At 33.9% G+C, this 14,807-nt stretch overlaps 1 protein-coding gene across 9 annotated transcripts in view; it reads left to right on the plus strand.

The window, feature by feature from the left end:
* The window catches only part of N4BP2L2 (NEDD4 binding protein 2 like 2), a 72,885-nt gene that overhangs the window by 39,632 nt on the left and 18,446 nt on the right, over positions 1 to 14,807 (plus strand). Inside the window, exon 7 of one of the 9 annotated variants that reach the window (XM_038573325.1) lies at positions 2,917 to 2,959. The exons of the other annotated variants lie outside the window; for them this stretch is intronic. Coding sequence (XP_038429253.1) covers positions 2,917 to 2,944 — 28 coding nt within the window. The 3' untranslated portion in view covers positions 2,945 to 2,959. Of the gene's footprint in view, positions 1 to 2,916; positions 2,960 to 14,807 lie in introns of those variants that run through there. 9 annotated transcript variants of the gene reach the window in all.

A 14,807-nucleotide genomic window follows, 5' to 3' on the forward strand; every position in this document is an offset into this window, starting at 1 on the left:
AACCATGCTCTTTAACTGTCACATGAGGGAGGGGAAAAAACTTTGGTTAGCATGCTATGCAGCTTTCACAAGCAGGAGCTGCTCCCTGTGAGCATTTCTTGGGGCAAGAAGAGAGAACTCCAAGTATGACTGGCATGTACACAGTGAAGACAGTCATCCAAAGGACATAGTGTGGAAATGATATGTTGTGCTTGAATTGTCTTTGGATACACAAACCAGGATATAAATTATACATACAGATAATTCAGGCATGACCAAAAAAAATTTACACAGAAAGAGATGAAGCAAAAGTAACAGTCCTTTTTATTCCTAATTCCCTTCACATTCTATATCCTAAACAGAGTTAACAGTTTGGTTTGCATCCTTCAGGCCTTTTTTTGTGTCTGTGTTAAGAAAAATGAAATACACAAGTGCACATGCGTGTGTGCAGGCAATAGGTATAGACATTAATTGACGACCTATTATGTTCCTGATCTTGTTCTAGATCTTGTTTTTTCACTCCAAACACAAATCACAAATACAAGAACAGCTTACTCATTCAGTAGTCATTTCCTTATGAACTTTGGAACATGACTCAAATCTCAAAAGTAAGAAAAGAGTTCTGATTTGCTAAAGTAGATGGCACATGCTCTGTATAGCTACATCCCTATTTTAAAAGCTATCTCTATGAGGCATTTTACATTTTCTATACACAAATCTAATAAGGCTATTTAAATGGTTTCGTTACCACAAACCTAGCAGTAGCAGGTGGTGGTAAAGTTGGAGCAGTCCCTGAGAGAAGAATAAGAAATTTAGATTTGAGGGGATCCCTGGGTGGCTCAGTGGTTTGGCACCTGCCTTCGGCCCAGGGCGTGATCCTGGAGTCCTGGGATCGAGTCCTGAGTCGGGCTCCCTGCATGGAGCCTGCTTCTCCCTCTGCCTGTGTCTCTGCCTCTCTCTCTCTCTCTCTCTCTGTCTCATAAATAAATAAAATCTTAAAAAAATAAATTTAGATTTGATAACCTGAAAACATTTGATGATATAAAAACACATCAAATGCAGATAGAAGAACTCAAAAAAGCTGAACTATGGCTGTTTGAAAAAACCAGTAAGTCAGTTTCCAATACATTTGAAGTCACTTAAGGTAAAACTACAGCTCAGTGCAGTAACTTATTTGCAGGGACAATGCATGGAAGGCAGTAATTGACATAAACATTTAAAATATCTGGGGGCATCAACCATTTTCCAGTGAATAGAATTATTGATGTCAGTTGACCAAGTCGTATATGATTCTTGCATGTGTTAGAAAATAAGAACTTCAAAAATGCACGCATTTTATTGCTCTCCATCAATTCTATTTGCATAAATGATGGGCTTAAAAGTAACCCCCAATTTTTTGTTCTTATGAACCATCCAGTTTTGGAAATTGTTTATTCTTAGAGGGGATGATATTTTCTTCTTAATTTCATGTTTGGAAAGATTTAGATGTGTAGTTGCTATATTTATTTTAAAACACCAGCTGTGACTTTCAAATGTGTCAAACATGTTAAGAACTTGAGAAGTTGTAGCAAATCAGGACTATCATCTTAAGACTGCTTGCTACTAATGGGATTTATCAAGCAAGAGTAAGTTTGCAATTTGAAAGTATATTAATATTCTTTTCAAACATAGTAAGTTAATAAATTCTCACTTAAGTCATATTAATTTTTTTAAAGATTTTATTTATTTATTTGAGAGAGAGAGAGGCAGAGACAGGCAGAGGGAGAAGCAGGCTCCATGCAGGGAGCCCGACTTAGGGCTCGATTCCGGGTCCCCAGGACCACGCCCTGGGCTGAAGGCAGCGCTAAACCGCTGAGCCACTGGGGCTGCCCAGTCACGCTAATTTCTGATAAGAAAACATGTTGAGCCTAAAAATACTTTCAGGATGCTTGTAGGAAAAATGATTTTAAAAATTTTATTTTGGTGTTTGGGCTGTTTAAAATAAGCATCATTTGAAAGTGCTAAATCCTAGGGCAATAGGGGTGATGTGCATATGAGATCATGCATGGGTATCACATATCTCATTTCAGGCTTAGGATAAGAAATAAATGAGCTTCGTCATATATTTTTCTTCCATGGTTTTCAGAAAGTCATTTAGCTTTAGCGTTTAATTTGTTGCTTTTTCAAATTGTCTGAATTAGGCCTTCTGGGGGGAATCTATAAAAAAGATTTTTTTCACAAAGTAATTATTTTTTCCATATATGCAAATTCCATAATAAATGAGCATTTCAACCAGGAAGAACTTCTGGTAAGTAAAATTCTTTGCTGATAAATTGTTGTGAACTTCTGGGGTTTTTTGCTTGTTTTGTTTCCCTTTTGATTCTTGGCTTCACTACTTTGTGGTCTAAAGTTTCTTTGATATGACTAGTCCATCAAAAGATATTGTTAATAGTTTCAAATTACTAGAACTTTTTACTAGAAAAATATACAGAAATTCTCTGTCTTGGTATTTGGTCTCTGCTTAGTATAACATGAGTAGTTAGGTGATATTAGGGATATTGGAATCTATGAAATTTACATGAATTCATATGACCATGTAAATTTGTCATGTTGAATTGGGGAGCAGAATTGCATAGTGTTTAAGAATGCAAACTTTAAATGCCAGAGACCTCTACCACCTAACGTTTGGGAAAATTACTTAAATTTCAATGTCTTCTATTTGTAAGGTGGGTTTTTTAAATGTCTACTTCATAGGGTTGTTGTGTAGATTAAATATGATAATATGTGTAAAGTATATATAGTAAGTACAATGAGGAAGAATACTGATATGATTAATAACTAAGAAGAGTCATGTGAGACCCAAAGAATATAAAAAAGAAAAGCGGCCCCTTACCCCCTTTCCCTACAAAATCCTATACCTATGAATTTTCTCTGCATGGGTTTGTTTTGTATTTTCAGGTTCCGGGCCACTGTCCTAGGGATATAAGCCTCTCTTCAACTGTGAATGCATTGGTATGTCTCAGTTGAGGCTCCTGGAGAAATTGTTTTCCTGCTCTAAACAGGGTGAAAAATGAGGATTTGCTCTAATTAGAAAATTAAATATTGCATTTCCCATATATTTGGAAAAGTCACCAAATAAGCTCAGACAAGAGCAATAGCTGCTCCTGTGGTTAACCTAGTAGTAAAATCGCATTCATTTACCAGCACCTTTTGATGTCACAGGCACTATCCTAGGTAGTGGGGGTCAGCTGGGAGCAAAACAGACAAAACTTCACAAGTACTCAAAGAAGACAAATTAATCATGTGGTATGTTAAGAGGTGATAAGTGCTAAGGAGAAAAATAAAGCAGGAGAAAGAGGATAAAGAGTGCCTGGCCTAGGGTAAGAGGATGTGTGTTGGGGGTGCGAGGGAGTGGTTGCAATTTTATTTTATTTTTTTAAAGATTTTATTTATTTATCCATGAGAGACAGAGAGAGAGAGAGAGAGAGAGAAGAGAAAGAGAGAGAGAGAGAGAGGCAGGCAGAGATACAGGCTGAGGGAGAAGCAGGCTTAAAGTCAGTGGACAGGATAGGCTTTACCTGAGAAAGTGACATTTAAGTACTTAGTTCTCCTAATCTTGGTTTAAAGTTATTAAGGGAATTTTTGAACAACAATGTCCAAGCCAAGTTTTTTAGTATTTATTTTGTGATCATTTAACAAAATAAATTATAATTAACTGTATATTTTTCTTAGTGAATAGTAGGTATCTGTGAAGCAATACTGTCAGTGTAAATTATTTCTTAGCAGTGAAAATGAACTGCAAGTATCATTTAAAAAGAATTAGAACTGTCCAAATCAAAAAAAAAAAAAAAAAAAAAAAAAGAACTGTCCAAATCTTGGCAATTAAACCAGATTTGTAATAGAAGATAGGAAATGTAATTGATAAAACTGGAGTTAATATGTTAGAATATTGAACTCATTTACCTTTTTAATCATGAATTTTATGCATGCAGCAGTGTGATCTTGTCAAAGGAAAGTAAAAAGATTTTTCTATTTGAGGCAATCCCACTGCAGTAATGAGAATTTATTTGAAAAGGTGTTAGAAGATTGGGAAATTAACTAGTTCCCTTGGGGAATTTAACTTCCAGAAAAATGGTGACTTTTATCCAATATATTTTAAAATATATGCTACTTTGTCTTTTCATACATTTTTAAACAATTTGAGGATGGATATAATGAAGTCAATACATTTAAGAATAAGCTAGATGTTATCTTTGAGGACCTGCAGTTTGTCATCATTACTGGCAATAATAACATTTAAAGCAAAGTGAAATCTTCAGAGCTCCCATGATAGAAACAGGAAAAACTGATTCAAAACACTGTGTTAGAGTTCTAATTGGAGTTAGACTTATTCATAACTGATGAGGATATAGAGAGGTCATCAAGTAATAAAGAGCTTTTTTAGAAGATGGGTGTTATTTTTGGGTATTATTAGCTAGAACTTAATTTGCACACAGGCTATTTTTGTGTGTGGGATAAGTTTATATTCAATCAATGCACAAGTATATTTATTATTCTAGGGCAAAGCTTAAATGTTGAAAAAAGTTTAACATATTTATATTTTTTCTTTGCCTAATTTATTTACTGAAGAAGATCCCAGGGATGCACTTATGTATTTTTTTATATTACAAAAGTAGGACATGCTCAACATAGGAAGTTCTGGACACACAGAAAATCACAAAGAAATAAACCCTGTAATTTACCACCACTGACATTTTGTGTATTTCCATGTTTCGGAATATATGTACATGTTTTAAAATACGTAAGTATATATCTTTATTGTAGTTGGGAGATATATAATATTTTTTAAGATTTTATTTATTTATTCATGAGAGACACAGAGAGGCAGAGACATAGGCAGAGGGAGAAGCAGTCTCCCTGTGGGAAGCCTGATGTGGGACTCACTCCCAGGACCCTGGGATCATGCCCTGAGCCAAAGGCAGATGCTCAACCACTGATCCGCCCAGGCATCCCTGGGATATATAATTTTGACGGCTATGTAGCCTAATGATTGAAAACATAGACCTTGGAATTAGACTTGAGTTTAAGTCTAACTCCCCATTTTTATTAATTATGTGGCCTGGGCAAGTTTCTGAGTCTCAGTTTCTTTATGTGTTAAGTGAGGAAGATGATGATAGTACTTTCCTCACAGGTTGTTTGTAGGTAGGATTAAATGAAAGTCTATGTATATAACAAATTTCTGCCCCATGGGTATATAGGAGATATGATGCATTATTGCTGTTTTATAGTAAATTTTTTTTTTACTTCAATATGTTGTAGGCAGTTTGACAAGCTCAATCTTTATTTTTCTGAAGGGTATTTCCTCCTTTTTTTTCCTACTGTATTAACAAATTTATTATATGAATATTTTATTTTTTCTTTTAAAATTTTAATTAAAATAATGACATATAACTTTAGTTATAACTATAAAAAAGGTTTATGTTCATATTTTGTTACTGCCAGCAAAGTATATAATTCAGCAAGGAGTACATAATTTTCTGAATTCCAGTTTCTCCACACCCATTCTTGTTATTGTTGATCTTTTTTTATTATAGCCATTCTAGTGGATATGAAATGGTATTTCAGTGTCTTATTTGCATTTCTTTGATAGCTAATGAGGTCGAGCATCTTTTCATGTGCTTATTGGCCATTTGTATATCTTTTTTGGAGAAAGATCTGTTCTTTGTCCACTTTTAAATTGGGTTTGTCTTTTTATTATTGCATTCTAAGAGTTCTTTTTATACTCTGGGTACAAATTTCTTATCTGATACATAATTTATAAGTATTTTCTCACATTCTGTGGATTGTCTTCATCATCTTGAGATCCTTTGAAGAACAGACTTTAAATTTCGATGAAATCCAATTTATTTTTTTATTTGGTTGCGTGTATTTTTGTTGTTATCTCAAAAACCATTGTCTAATTCAGGAGGATGGAAATATACATCTACCTTTTCTAATAGGGGTTTTGTGGTTTTAGCTCTTAAATTTAGGTCTTTATTTTGAGTTAAATTTTGCATATGGTATGAGGTAGGGTTCAACTTGATTCTTTATCATATAGATATCCAGTTCTCCAACATTTATGTAAAAGGCTGGTCTTTCTCCATTGAATTACTTGACAAAAGTCAGTTGGCCATAAATACACGAGTTTATATGTGAACCTTTAATTTTCTTCCATTGCTCTGTTTGTTTATCCTTCTACCAGTACCACCCAGCCTTAATTTATATTGCTTTATGGGGCAAGTTTTGAAATTAGGAAGTCTGAATCCTCCAGTTTTGTTCTTTTTTGAGATTGATATGGCAATTCTGGGGGCCTTGAATTTTTGTATAAATTTTAGAATCAGTTTGCCAATTTCTGCAAAAAAGGCAGGTGAGATTTTTGATAGGGATTGCATTGAATCCCTATCCCTAGATCAATTTGTGGAGCATTGCTATCTGAACAATGTTGTATCCTCTGGTTCATGAATATGAGATCCCTTTCCATATACTTAGATCTTCTTTTAAGAAGATCTTTCATGTATAGAAATACTATTGATTTTTCCATATTGATCTCATACCCTGAAACTTTTGCTGAGCTAGTTTATTAGTTTTATTTATTTATTATTATTTTTAAAGATTTTATTTATTTATTCATAGAGACACACAGAGAGAGAGAGAGAGAGAGAGAGAGAGAGAGAGAGAGGCAGAGACACAGGCAGAGGGAGAAGCAGGCTCCATGCAGGGAGCCTGACATGGGACTCAATCCTGAATCTCCGGGATCACGCCCTGGACTGAAGGTGGTGCTAAACTGCTGAGCCACTTGGGCTGCCCTAGTTTATTAGTTTTAATAGTTTTTAGTATATTCCTTAAGATTTTTTCTATATAAGAAAGATCATGTCATCTGTAACAAGAGATAGTTTTACTTCTTTCTTTCCAATCTGGATGATTTTTAATTTCTTTTTATTTCCTATTTGCCCTGACTAGAACCTCTAGTATTATATTGAATAAAAATGATGAGAACAGACATCTTTGTCTTTTCCTTCCTTCCGTCCTTCCTTCCTCCCTCCCTTCCTTCCTTCCTTTGTAAATTTTTTATTTTTATTTTTTCCTTCCTTTTTTTAAAATTAAGTAGGCTCCACACCCAAGGTGGGGCTTGAACTCACAACCCTGAGATCAAGAGTCACTTGCTCTATTGACTGAACTGGCCAGGCACCCATCCTTGTCTTCACCATTAACTATGATGTTAGCCATGGTTTTTCATAGAAATTCATAGAAGTCTAATATCAAGTTCAGGATGTTTCCATCTGTTCCTAGTTTTTAAAGTGTTTCTGTCTTGAAAGAATCTTGGATTTTGTAGAGTTTTATCTGCATCTATTGAAATAATCATGGGGTTTTTGTACTTTATTGATATGGTGTATGATTATAATCGACTTTTGGATGTTAAATCAGCCTTCCTTCCTAGGACACATCTCACTTGATCGTAGCGTATAATTCTTTTTATATGTTGCTGGATTCAGTTTGCTAGTTTTTATTTTTTTGATATTTCTTTTTTAGGTTTTTGCAGACATATCCATAAAAGGTCTGTAGTTTCCTTAGGATGTCGTGTTTGATTTTGGTATTAGAATGATACTGACTTCATAGAATAAATAGAAGTGTTTTTCTTCTTGTTTTATTTTTTTGGAATAGTTATGAAAAGTGGGTATATTATTCTTCTTTAAATACTTGATAGAATTCAACTGTGATGGTGCCTGGGCCTGTGGGAAGTTCTGAACATCTTTTAAAGTGTAAGTTGGTTTCCTTTCCAACTTTTTAACTTACTTCAGGAACTCTTTTTCATTTCTTCTTGAATGGGTAAAAAAGTATGACCCTACTCTTATTTGACAAGAATAATAATTATATTATGCCACTTTCAAACCAAACCAAACAAAAACAAAATAGAAAGAAACAAAGGAGAGTGGGAACAAAGGAAATAAAACAAACCACACATTTTCAATGAAATGTTTTTGTGATTGGCCTGTGGATAATGTCATTTTATAGCATTGTATCAGTTTTTGCTTCACAGTAAAAAAAAAAAAAAAAAAAAAAATTCAGCCATTTAGGAAAGTATTCTCTGCATTTTAAGTATTCTCAATTCTTGTTATATTCTCTTTCTCTTTTTTTTTTTTAAGATTTTATTTGTTCTTGAAAGACACAGAGAGAAAGAGACAGAGACATAAGCAGAGAGAGAAGCAGGCTCCCTGCAGGGAGCCTGATGCAGGATTCAATTCCCGGACCCTGGGATCACAACCTGAGCCAAAGGCAGATGCTCAAAAGCTGAGCCACCCAGGCATCCCTATATTCTGTTTCTTATGTTTTAATTTATAGCTAAAGTCTGCGCCACATTATGGTAATAATTTATTATAAGGTTATCTATGTAAAAATGATCCAACATAGTTTAATAGTATTTCATATACTTTAAAGTAATACTAGATTTTCTAGGCATATTTTAATAATTACAATTTTAGATCATAATCATCAAAAGTAACATTTAAGAAAAAATTACTGCACAGCCCCGGTGGCTCAGCGGTTTAGCGCTGCCTTCAGCCCAGGGCGGGATCCTGGAGATCCAGGATCGAGTCCCACGTCAGGTTTCCTGCATGGAGCCTGTTCTCCCTCTGCTTGTGTCTCTGCCTCTCTCTCTATGTCTCTCATGAATAAATAAATTAAAATCTTTTTTAAAAATTACTAAGAATGGAAAACTTTTGGCTAAATGTTTTAAAATGATATGTGTGAAGTTCAATGCAATTTATAATACTTCAGACTGATTTAACTTAGACCAACTTACACAACTTCTGGTATTGAGCCTGACAGTAACAATTCCACCTTGTAAATGTGTTCTGTAAATGCTAAGGGATGTTAGTAAGAAAAGCTGTGGCATAAAATTATGCAATTATTATTTTATAAATTAAGTTTTAAAAGTAATAATATAAACAAAATAAAAGTAACAAAAATAAACATTTATCATGCAATACCATTACCCATTCCTGCTTTACACCCATTATATATAGGTAAGTATAATAAAGGGTACCCGGTATGTTCTGGTCTTTCACTGTATTGTCAATCTAGATACCAGATGTGTCTGAAATTTAATCATGGGCATCCTCCAAAAATCAATTGTATTATTATGCACTAATGAGTACTACTAATAAGTAGTTATAAGCGAGAAACATAGTTTTAATGAAATTTTAATAAGACATTATAGAGTATCTAGGTTAAAATAAACTGAAGAGAAACAATCTAGTCATCAAATGCCATCTTTGTTCTTCCTTTGAGTTTATTCTTTCAAAGACAAGATGGCACTTCTTCCCATCAATAGCATATGAACTTGACTTATTTTTCTAGTACCTTGATGGATTTGCTTTGCTCATTCCATGCTCTCACAGGACTCATCTTCAGATAAGCACATTTGTAAAAATGCTGGTTATGAAATACGTGTATATAGTCATGGGTAGGAGGAGAGTTTACCAACTTGAAACTTGATTTGGCTTATAAACATTAGTGCTAGGCTATAAGTGATCTAGTAAAGCTAAAATAATGGCTAGTGCATTCAACATCAATGTTTGGGTTTATCACCTTAGTGAAATAACTAGAAAAAATTCATGGAAATTGAAAAAGTAATTGAATGGAGAATACACCAGTATAAACATAAAAGTCCAAATATGTGTGTGTTTGCCAAACAAACTAGTAGTATATAAAATCAAATACCAAAATTCAACATAAAAGGTAATATGGTGACATGGAATTAGTATAAGAGAAATTTAAATTTTGTATTCAAAACAAAATGAAACATTAACTGCTCTTAAGACAAAATAACATGAAAATATATGTAAACTATGTATAGTTTTATAATCTTTACTTTTGTTCTCTAGGATTCAGGGTAGAAGCAGTCTTTTTTTCATCTACCTACCAAGAGGAAACCTATATGAGATATGATGAGAGTAAAGAGTCTAATTATAGGCAATCTATTTATAATCACACTAGATATAAAAAGCCTACTGATCAGTTCTTTGTATATATTCAGATATACCAAAGATCAATGCATTTTTTTGTCATCTAACTTTAATGACAATCTGATATAACAACTAAACCCACTATGAATAAGAGTTCATTTATTCACTAAATTACTTCTCACCACCCATTAAGAATCAGGCAATGGCTGATTCCAGTATTCTAGGATATTGGAGAGTATCATTTGGTTAAGTTTTGTATAACTTTCACTGACATTTTATTTTATTTTATTTTTTAAATTTTTATTTATTTATGATAGTCACACAGAGAGAAAGAGAGGCAGAGACACAGGCAGAGGGAGAAGCAGGCTCCACGCACCAGGAGCCCGATGTGGGATTTGATCTCGGGTCTCCAGGATCGCGCCCTGGGCCAAAGGCAGGCGCCAAACCGCTGCGCCACCCAGGGATCCCTTCACTGACATTTTAATGCAATATTTAAGAAATTTAAAAAGATGAAAGTAAGCCAAAGTATCTTTGGCCAGCCATAAATATTGTAAATATTGCTGAAGGTCTCTGTATACATACCCTTTACCCTGGAAGATATAAGCAACAGAGCCAATGAGGGTTTAAATTATATGTATTTAAAAAAAATAAATTATATGTATTTGCGTTGACATATATACACACATACACATTTAAGTTTTTTTTTAAGATTTTTTATTTTTTTAATTTATTTATTCATGAGAGACACACAGAGAGAGGCAGAGACACAGGCAGAGGGAGAAGCAGGCTCCATGCAGAGAACCTGACGTGGGACTCGATCCCAGGTCTCCAGGATCACACCCTGGTCTGAAGGCGGCGCTAAACTGCTGGGCCACCCGGGCTGCCCCACATTTAAGTTTTGAACTGTGTTATACTATGAAGTTCATTACACAAAACAAAGACAGTATGGGCCACATTTGGGTTTAGCTCCAGAGGCTGCAGTAATACAGGTCACTGTCTCATTGGGATATAAATTTACAGAAACTGGGCTAGACTGAGTGATGTATTTTTTTTTTTTAAGATTTATTTATTTGAGAAAGGGATGGGCAGAAGAAGAGGGAGAAGGAGGAAGCAGACTTCCTGCTGAGCACAGAGCCAGATGTGGGGCTTGATCTCATGACCCTGAGATCATGACCTGAGCCGAAATCAAGAATCAGATGCTTAACTGACTGAGCCACCCAGCCACCCTCTGAGTGATGTATTTACAGAAGAAATTGAATAATGGTCAAGGAGGAATGCAAAAGAAAAAAACAGGAAAAGTGGTCATGAGTATGAGTTGAGGTGTGAATTAAAACCATGATATGATGAACTGGAAACAGGGTATCAACCTTTTTTGGGTAAGAGACCACTTTAAGAATTCAATGAAAGCTCATAGTTTCTCTTTCTATAAAAATTACATACATGTACATATTTACACTTTACTCCAATTTCAGGGAATTTACAGATCCTCTGAAGTCTTGGATACCTATACATGAATATTGGCATAAATTTGGGGTAGAAAATACAAAATGGGTTAGAGAAAGTGGTTTGGGTCAGAATATGAATGAGTTGGAGGCTTCATAAAATGAGAGAAAACTCATGGCCTCAAAAAGCAATAGGCTTCAGATATCCCACAGAAGACTTATTTTCAATCATACCTGAATAAAAGGTGGTGGGGGCGAGAGTTTAGTTACTGCTACAATTAGGTAGTAGAAATCTGGGAAACTGGGGTTTTGGGGCACAGTCTTCAATCAAATGAGCTTTCTCTACTTTTACTTGTTTATTTGGATTCTTTTAAAAATATTAATAGATGGGTTCTACTCCTTGTAAAGATATTCATGTATCTTTTAAGACACTGCTTTCAATTATTTTGGGTACATACCCAGAAGTTGAATTGTTGGACCTTATGGTAATTTGACTTTTAGTTTTTGAGGAATGACCAACTATTTTCCATAGAGATTGCACAATTTTACATTCTCACCAACAGTAATGCATAGGGGTTCCAATTTCTCCACATCCTCACCAACATTTGTTTTTTCTGTTTTTATTAATAATCATCCTAATGGCTGTGAGGTAGTATTTCATTGTAGCCTTGATTTTCATTTCCCTAATGATTAGTGATATTGATAATATTTTTCATGTATTTATTGGCCCCTTGTATATCTTCTGTGGAGAAATGTCTTTTCATGTCCTTTGTTCATTTTTGAATCAAGTTGTTTGTTTTGTTTTGAGTTTTGGAAGTTCTCCGTATGTTCTGTATATTAATCCCTTATCAGATACATGGTTTACAAATACTTCCTACTGTTCTGTGGGTTTTTTAATTCAGCTCATATGTTTTTTTGACTCTATGAACTATATGTTTGTTTCTATTTTTATAAATACATAACTGGGATTTAGAGAAAGATTGCAGTGAATCTGTTGGACACTTGGGTAGTATTGACATCTGAACAATATTAAGTGTTTCAATTCGTAAACATGGGATGTTTCCATTTATTCATGTCTTCTTTAATTTTTTTTCAACAATGCCTTATAGTTTTCATTGGACAAGCCTTTCACTTCTTTGGTTAGTTCCTAAATATATTACTCTCTTTGATGCTATTGTAAATGGAATTTTTTATAATTTCCTTTTCAGATTTTCCATTGTTAGTGTATAGAAAGGCAACTGATTGTTGTGTATTGACTTTGTTTATGCTGCTACTTTTTTGAATGTATTAGCTCTAACAATTTTTTGTGTAATCTTTAGAATTTCTACGTGTAAGATTATATGATCAGTGAACAGGTAATTTTGCTTTTTCCTTTCCAGTTTAGATGCCTTTTATTTCTTGCTTAATTGCTCAGGCTATAACTTGTAATACTGTATTGAATAGAAGTGATAAAAGTGAGTACCCTTGTCTTGTTTCTAATCTTAGAGGAAAAGCTTTCAGTCTTTCAACAATGACTATGATGCTCATGTGGGTTTTTATATGGCTTTTATTATGTGGAGTTAGTTTCCTTCTATTCTTGTTTGTTTTATTTTTTTTTTATCATGAAAGAATGTTAAATTTTGTCAAATGCTTTTTCTGCATCTATTGAGATGATCAACTGAGTTTCTTTTTCCTTGATGGTATATGACATTGATCAATTTTCATATGTGAACCATCCTGGCATTCCAAGAATCACTCCACTTGGTCATAGTTTATAATCTATCTATCTGTCTGTCTGTCTATCTATCTAGTTATTTAATTTATTTTTTAAAAAGATTTTGTTTTTAAGTCATCTCTACACCCATCATAAGGGGTCAAATTTACAACCCAAGATCAAGTGGTACATACTCTACTGACTGAGCCAGCCAGGCAGCTCTATAATCCTTTTAATATGCTTTTGAATTTGATCAAAGATTTTTGCTTTTCATGTTCATATGACCTATTAATTTGCAGTTTTCTTTTTTTGTGTCTTTGTCTTGCTTTGGTGTCAGGATAATACTGGCATCACAGATTAATTACAGTGTCTTCTCCTCTTCAGTTTTTTGGGAACACTTTGAGAAGGGATTCATGTTTTAAAATTATGTGATAAAATTCATCAGTGAAGCCATCAGACCCAGGATTTTTTCTTTGTCCAGAGATTTTTTTCTTTAAGATTTTATTTATTTGAGAGAGAGCAGACAGCACAAAGCAGGAAATGGGGGGAGAGGGAGGCAGAGGGAGAAACCGACTCCCTGCTGAGCAGGGAGCACGATGCGGAGCTCAATACCACAAACTCAGGATCATGAGCTGAGTGAGCCAAAGGCAGACACTTCACTCACTGAGCCACCCAGATGCCCCATGAATTTTTGATTATTGGTTCAATCTCCTTATCAGTTGTAGTTCTATTCAGATTTTCTATTTCTTAGTGATTCAGTCTTGGTAGGTTTTGTGTTTCTAGGAATGTTTCCATTTCATCTAGGTTATCCAATCTGTTGGCATACAGTTTTTCATAGTACTCTTTTATTATCCTTTTTATTTCTGTAGAATTGGTTGTAATGTCCCCATTTTCATTTCTGATTCTGTAATTTGAATCCTTTTTTTCTCTTAGTCCCGCAGGCTAATTATTTGCCAATTTGTTAATCTTTTTGAAGAACTTGTGATTTCATTAATTTTTTTTCTATTGTCTCTCTATTCTCTCTATTTCACTTGTCTGTATTCTGATCTTTATTGTTTCTGTCCTCCTGCTAGCTTTGGATTTAGTTTGTTTTTTCTAATTCCTTAAGTCTTAAAGTTAAGTTGTTGATTTGGAATCTTTGTTTTCTTTTAAAAATGTGTTTATAACTTAAAATTTTCCCCTTACTGCTTTCACTGTGTGCCATACATTTTAGTGTATTGTGATTTTATTTTCATTTTTTCAAAGTATTTTCTAATTTCCCTTGTGATTTTTCTTTGAGTTATGAGTTAAGAGTGTGTTGTTTAATTTCCACAAATTTGTCAGTTTTCCATTTTTACTTTTTTTATTGATTTCTAACTTTATCCCTTTGAGGTAGGAGAATATATTTTGTATGATATCTATCTGTTAAAATTTATTGAAACTTAATTTGTAGCCTAATTTATAATCTGTTCTGGAAAATGTCCCATGTGTGCTTGAGAAGAATGTTTGTGCTTTTGTTGTTAGATACAGTGTTCTATAAATGTTAGGTCCAGTTGGTTTATTTACTATATTAAATCCTCTATTTCCTTATCTTCTATCTGGTTGTTCTACACATTACTGAAAATAGAGTATTGAAATCTCCCAAAATTTGTAGAACTGTTTCTTTCTCCTTTCAGTGTTGTCAATTTTTGCTTCATGTATTTTGATGGTCTGATATTATGTGCATGTTTA

The sequence above is a fragment of the Canis lupus genome, chromosome 25, assembly GCF_011100685.1.
Source record: "Canis lupus familiaris isolate Mischka breed German Shepherd chromosome 25, alternate assembly UU_Cfam_GSD_1.0, whole genome shotgun sequence".
Classification (NCBI taxonomy): Eukaryota; Metazoa; Chordata; class Mammalia; order Carnivora; family Canidae; genus Canis; species Canis lupus.